This window comes from Triticum dicoccoides, chromosome 5A, assembly GCF_002162155.2.
Source record: "Triticum dicoccoides isolate Atlit2015 ecotype Zavitan chromosome 5A, WEW_v2.0, whole genome shotgun sequence".
NCBI classification, from domain to species: Eukaryota; Viridiplantae; Streptophyta; class Magnoliopsida; order Poales; family Poaceae; genus Triticum; species Triticum dicoccoides.
The window spans coordinates 420,302,871-420,310,056 of NC_041388.1; the positions used below are offsets into that span (position 1 = coordinate 420,302,871).

General features: G+C 53.6%; 1 protein-coding gene across 1 annotated transcript; it reads right to left on the reverse strand.

Moving 5' to 3' along the window:
• Positions 1–1,491: 1,491 nt before the first annotated feature.
• Positions 1,492–2,954, reverse strand: LOC119297496 (tricin synthase 1-like). The gene is made up of 5 exons (XM_037575265.1): positions 2,759–2,954; positions 2,555–2,634; positions 2,299–2,443; positions 2,074–2,208; positions 1,492–1,994 (listed from the first exon to the last, which is right to left on the reverse strand). The coding sequence occupies exons 1-5, from the start codon at positions 2,831–2,833 to the stop codon at positions 1,701–1,703; spliced, it is 729 nt and encodes a 242-aa protein (XP_037431162.1). The 5' UTR covers positions 2,834–2,954; the 3' UTR covers positions 1,492–1,700.
• Between the last annotated feature and the right edge of the window lie 4,232 nt (positions 2,955–7,186).

Here is a 7,186-nt window from a genome sequence, read left to right on the forward strand (position 1 = left end):
AAGGGTCTGTTTGGTTTCAATAAGTCACCTGACTTATAAATCAGCTGACTTAAAACCAATGATTTATAAGTCACGTCTGTTTGGTTGTCACCTGATTTATAAGTCACCTGAGCACATCTTTCCATCTTGTTTTTTTTATGTAAAGGTGGTGAGACCCATGCAAAAGGGGGTGATTTATAAGTTTTAAGTTGGGTAAAGCAACTTATGACTTATAAGTTGGGATGACTTATAAGTTGAGTCTGTTTGGCAAAATAAGTCATTTTTTTCATTTTTCGACTTATAAATTGGTGACTTATTTGAAACCAAATAAGGCCTAAGTTAGCAAGCTTCATGTTTAGCAACATAGATCCATGTTGTATTGTTTAGTTTAGGTAACAATGATTGTGCTTCTGATTAGCAAGTCTACCGGTTCCTTTCTTATTTGGCCGGCGTGCAGCATATATGCCTATGTTCTGACTAGACAATTATTTCTCGAACTTTTCTTTCCGGTGAGAATAAAGCTTATGCTGCCATCATATTTTCCCGATGTTGTTGCAAGCTCACCACATGTATGAACTGTGCCCGTCACACACGTATTTCCTCCGTTTCAAAATATATGACCTAATTTTATACTAAAATTAATATAAAGTTAAGTTATCTATTTTAAAACAGAGGGAATACTCACGATGCTAAGGTTTGACCGGCTCAAGTTTCATAAAAAACAAATCATTAGTCCAAATCACGGCCGCCACGCCGTAGTGCACTCTTGCGCCGCCCCGCGCCCTCCAACGAGCCTACCTTATAGTGCCGCCGCGCACTCGCTAGCGAACCTGCCTTGTACCCGTCACCGCCTTGCGCCCGCCAGCGAGTCTGCTTTGCAGTGCCCCTGCCTCCCGCCGCCGAGTCTTTCCTGCCTCCATCTGGGAGCACTATGACTGCAGAGGAAGCCAGCTTGTGAAGGGGGATGAGGGGGGCACGGGAACCGTTGTGGCTGTCAAGCCTCGGCCGGCAGGGAGAGGCGATAGGAGTTTGGCCGTGTGTGCGGACCGCCGTGCGAGACAACGACCATTGAGCGTCGACGGAGGTGACAGGGTGGAAGGCGGCGAGGAGCACCTCGCGACGGGATGGGCACCGATGCTACTTCTCGTCTGAGCTGGAACCAGGACCTCGCCGCTGCCGACTTAGGTGTAGAGCTCCTCCACAACGTCGCCGGTCTACATCATCCATCAAAGTAGTGGCCATGGGTGAGCGAAGGTGCCGGCAACGAGCTCTTTGGTGAGCTCGTCGGTTGTTCAACAAAATGCGAGGGAAGGGATGAAGAGAGACGGGAGATGCTAACAAGTGGGCCTATATCAACTTAACGGTCTATGCAAACATTGTTGACTTTTCTTGCCACGTTATCACTTACACGCGGGCTTAAGGCATCAGGTTTTCACTAAACCACTCTAATTGGTCAATCAGTGTTTTCTGAAAACTGTCAGCACAATTGCGACGGGTTTTTGAAGAAAAAGAAAATCAAAGATGGTGGTTTGTTAAATTAGAATCCTCAATTATGGTGGTTTTTTTACAGTTTATTCCACCCTAACCCATTATCCACAGCTCATGCTCAGCACTATTGCAACATCTGAGGTGCTTATTCTTATTCAGACCAATCCAGTACGTGCCGATCGACACCAACCGAGCACCAACATCAACATCGACCACACACACGTGCCGATCGATCACGCGACGCGGCGGCACAGCATGATCCCGTCGGAGATGGCGAGCTGGCACACCTGGACACGGCGGTCGGCGGTGAGCGCCGCGTTGAACCCCCTGGCGATCCCCACGAGCTCCCGGTCGCGCTCCGACAGCGCCTCGTCGTCCGGCGCGGCCACGGAGCCGCCCCATAGCGTGTTGTCGTAGGCGATGAGCCCCCCGACCCTGACCAGCCGCAGCAGCCGCTCGTGGTAGTGGTGGAAGTTGGCCTTGTCCGCGTCCACGAAGGCGAAGTCGAACTTGCCCAGGTTGCCATCCTGCAATGGCAATGTCATTAGGCTGCAACACTGCGAAGCGAGCACGGACGGAGGCAGGGGGGATGCGCCGCGCACGCACCTCGGCGACGAGCTGATCCAGCACCGGCAGCGCGAGCCCGACGCGGAAGTCGATCTTGTGCGCCATCCCGGCCTTCTCCACCACCGGCGCCCCTATCTCGTCGTAGCTCTCGCGCGTAACGTCGATGGCCACGACCTGCCATCAACCACATGTAACACAGGTCAAAGAAAATGGACTGGCCGTGCGCGCACACACCAGGAAGCCAGCAAACGGTGGAAATCTGACCTTGCCGTCGTCGGGGAGGGCGAGGGCGGTGGCCAGCAGCGAGTACCCGGTGAACACGCCGACCTCGACGGCGTTCCTGGCGCCGAGCATCTCGATCAGCAGGCCGAACAGCTGCACCTGGTCCGGCGACGCCGCCATGCGAGCCCTGCACGTAGCGGGTCCCACGCCCGTACGGGCAAAAAGTCAAACACCATTCGAGCAAGGGCGGCACAAAAAACGCACCGCCGGAATCCCAGGAATCGGACCGGATCCGTACATGGGGTGGGCCGCGGTGGCGACGCGCAGCTCCCAGAGGCAGTCGGGCTCGCGCGGGAACACCGTGGACTCCAGTATGTACTGCGGCAGCAGAGAAGGCGGATAAATTGGTGGTCATGTGACGGCTTTGAGGAAATGGATCGAGGAAGTCTCGGGCGCGTGGTGATTTGATCTGGTTGGGATCAAGAGGGAGGGTTTGATTTACCTGGTAGAGCTGCTCGCTCTTGAGGAGGGTCTTGCTGTGGAGGTTGCTCCCGGCGGCGGGGGCGGGGGCGGCCATTCTCGGACGGTTGGTTTTGCCGGCCGGCCGGCAGCACTCCTGAAAATAGGCTTCTTGCTTCTCGCAGAAAGTCTTTCGACTTCCCAAGGCCAGGAGGCAAGCGATGCTGTCACGGGTCCTCCGTAAACAGGCAGGTGATAAAGCCGCCGCCCGCTGGCACAACATCAAAGTCGGCCCGCCAAATCTTCCAATCTTCATTGCTGGCAGATGTTTTCTTTTCGGATTTGCTATTTTTCAGTTGACTATTTTTCAATTCGCATTTATTCAATTTTGTGTCCGATCTCGCGCTAAGATTCGCGTCCGGTCCTGTCTTGCTTTGTGTTGGTTTTCGGATTGGTTTTCTTACCGGGCGTGGTTTTCTGCTTTTAACCTGTTTTCCTTGGCCCCGCCCTCCCCGGCCGGTTTACTGTTGGTTTTTGTCGTTTTTGAATGTGAGCGGGGTGTCGTCCCCCTTTCTCATTTCGATAAGGCGGAGGGAGAGAGCTCCAGCGACGGAGGAGGCGGAGTCTGTCGTGGTTCTAAGTCTTACAGTAGAATGGGGGTAGGAATGTAAAGGCAAGATCCTAGCTATGGAGGAATTGTGCACGCGAGTTTTACGAGTTCAGGCCCTTCTCGGAGGAAGTAACAGCCCTACGTCTCGGAGCCCAGAGGCGGTCGACTGGATGATATGCGTGTGAGTTAGAGGGGGTGCGAACCCTTGTGCCTGTGGAGAGGGGGGTGGCTTATATAGAGTGCGCTAGGACCCCAGCCAGCCCACGTCACAGAGGGTTTAAGGTACATTGAAGAGAGAACGTTACTGGTAACGCCCACACTAAAGTGTTATAAATGACAATTAAGCCTATAAGTAAATGCCCGACCGTTGTTCATGCAGAGTGGCTTTAGCTCTTCTGTCCGTCGAGTGACTTTTGCGACGGTCGAGTGACATTGATTCTTCCGAGTGGAACGTCTCTGATCGAGTGAATGATGGTACCCTTTGAATGATCCTGGCTTTACGGTGATGTCCTAGGGGAGGATGTCTAAGTCAGGTCTATGATCCTACCCTAGGTACATAGCTTCATCATTAGGCCCCGAATGGTTCAGGGTTCGAGTGGAGAAGGAGTTGATAATCTCTCCGATTCAGCTTTTGTGCTTTGAGAATGTCTCGCACAGAGGTCGAATGAACATTCATGATGGCTTCAACTGCTTGTTCAGTCGCCTTGATCCATTCTTGGTTTTGTCGAGTGAACTTTCGTTGTTAAGTTTCGAGTGTTGATATGGAAAAAAAAATCTGTCTGACGGGTTGTTCTGCCGTCTGCGGATTTCACGGGATTCGGATTTTGGGAAGCGTGCCGGGCGGGGGAGGCCGTAGTAATCGGGACGGATTAGGCAGGCCGCCTCGATCTTCGCACCACCTTTTTTGCCACGTATCGCGCGCGCGACTGTTTGCGGGATTTGATAAGATCATCCGGGCCTACAAGTCAGTCACTCGGAAGTGACCTTATATAAGGCGCCGGACCGGGGCTTTTGAACAGTGCGCCCCCATTCTTCTTCCTCATCCTCAGATTTCTCCGTTGCGCCTGCTTCTGCTCTCGGCGTCGTCGCCCCGCTCGAACTTGATTCGCTGCCATGGGGAAGGAGAAGACGGTGGCGTTAGAGCGTGCGAAGAAGGCGACGACGAAGGCGAAAGGGAAGAAGACCAGCCGGGGCGGATCTTCATCGAGGTTCGGCCTGCCGCCTGGCTGGATCCAGGGCGACTGGATCCGCTCGACAATCAGTCAAGATGACATCGACGACCTGGTTGAGGGGGGACTGATCCCCCACAAATCGGCGCGGCTCCCGGGGAACAAAACTGAGCCGCAGCCGCAGGAGGATGAGTGCGTTCTCCTTGCCACCCATGTCGACTGCGGTTTTTTTGCCTCCCCACCCTTTCTTTCGTGGTTTCTTGAACTTCTTTGGGGCTCAACTCCACCACTTTTCTCCAAACACTATCGTGTACCTTGCCGCTTTCGTGTCCATGTGCGAGAACTTCTTGGGTTGTCGACCATACTGGGGTCTCTTTAAGCACATATTCACATGTCGTTCTCAGACGGTCAAGAAGGCCAACCCGAGTGACGGGAGGACGCACATGATACAGATGTGCGGGGGTCTTGGAATTCAAATGAGGAACAAAAGCACTTTCCCAACTATGATCCTTCCCGACTTGGTCCGGGGTTGGCAGTCGACCTGGTTCTATTGCAAGGATCAGCCGACCACGGGCCAGTCGACTGGGCTTCCCCCTTTTCCATGGCTCGAGTGGAGAAGCCCTCCACCTTGAGAGTGATCCCAGAGGAGAAGGCGCAGGTGAAGGTGTTGGTCGAGCGGGTTGTCCAACTTGTCCGCGACGGGGTGACCGGTCTGGACCTGTTGGAGGTCTTCCTTAGTCGACGCATCCAACCACTCCAAGCTCGTGACCATCCGATGTGGATGTACTCGGGACTCGAGGATTCCACTCGAATCCACCTGGAGGATGTCAGTGAGGACACAGTGGAGCAGTGGCTGAGAGGTATTACCGGCAACAAGGATAATCCCCGAGGGTCCAGGAGGGTGGTTCCATTCGACCATTCGCGCCAGCCGGAACAGGTATGATTCTACATTGTCGAGTGTCTTCTTGTTTTACTATGTAGCATCTTGTTGACGGTCGACTGTCTTTCTTTTATTCCTTGTCTTTCAGGATCTTGTTGATATGTACTCAATGCCCAATGGAGTGCAGGAGCAAAATGTCGAGGGAGAGGCGAGCGGGGACGAGAGTGGCGAGTGGCACTCGGATGCAGAGGAGGACGAGGAGAGCGACGACCCGAGTGACGAAGAAGAGGTCGACTCGCCTCCTCACAGAGAAAGGAGGTCCAAGCACGCTCACGACCCGGCAAGCACCCCTGACCTGGTGGCCGCACCAACTGGGCAGTCTTCAAAGCGCCCTCGGACGTCTTCTCTGGTGCCGACCGAGAAGGTATCGAAACAGCTCAAGACTGTGCCGCCTCCAGCGCCGAAACCATTGAAGGTCGCATCCTCCAAACCCCCGAAGGCTTTGCCCAGAATCAAAGTGACCATTCCCACCATCTCTGGGTAACCATCTGACCTGATCCTTTGGTCGACTCGAGCAACAGAACATAACCGACCGAATGCTGACATTTGCAGTGCTGCTACCTCTGGAACTTCCTCCCGCCAATACCGAGACGAGGAAATGGAAGACGCGGTTACCTCCAACCCAGGTACAATTCTCGTGATCTTGTTCTTGATTATTTGGTCAATTAAATTCTGGTGATTCACTTGAGGTCGACTGATTTATTTGCAGCCCCACCCAACATTATCGAGCTTCCGGATGATGATGAAGATGTGTCCCCGAGGCCCAGAAAGAACAAAAAAGTAGCGGCTGGCAAGACATCTCAGCCGGAACTGACAACAGAACCAACCGTCCAACAACCTGAAGATGTAGGTGGGGCCTCTGTAACTTTTGTTGTCCCATTGTTGATTGAGCGCCCGCACCGTCGATTGTACCAGTGTTTCCTTCAGCCGTCCAACCTCATGCCTCGGAGCTCCAAGCTGCCGCATCTGGGCCGTCTGCTCCCTTCTTCACCAACTATCATGTTCCGGAAAGCCAGTCGGACGCCGCTGCGGAGGCCATCCGTCAGGCTAGCGTGATGATGGAGCGGATGAAGACGGTGCACGACAACAACCAGGCTGCTTACGATGCCAGCGCGGCTCTTCGGGCCAATGTCTAGGTAAGTTGGCTTTCGATTGACCTTGTTCTATTAGGATATGCTACCTGAAATATTTTCTTTCATACAATCTCTTATTGTCTGCATCGAATCTGTACACCCACTGGGTGTTTTGTTGTCTTTAGTATTTGCGCTCTTCCACTCGGCCTGGTCGAGTGGGATCTGAACCGATGGGGGCACGCTAAGTGCACCCACTGGGTGTAGTCCCCGAGACCGTAGTCGACTACGGGCAGTCGGCTGGGGTCTGAGTACTTCTTTTCACTTTCCTTTCTTCCACTTGACACGGGCAGACCGGCCGAGTGGGATCTGAACCAGTGGGGGCACGTCAAGTGCACCCACTGGGTGTAGTCCCCGAGACCGCGGTCGACTGTTGGCAGTCGGCCGGGGTTTGAGTAGTTCTTCTCTCTTTCTTCTTTTTTTTACTCTACCCGAGCGGACCGGTCGAGTGGGGTTTGAATCAGTGGGGGCACGCCAAGTGCACCCGCTGGGTGTAGTCCTCGATACCGCGGTCGACTGCGGGCAGTCGGCTGGGGTCTGAGTAAACTTTTAAGTTTTATTCACTCGGAAGTAAATAATCTTTGATCTTGTCAATTGATATGTCTTTTACCCTCTGCAGAAA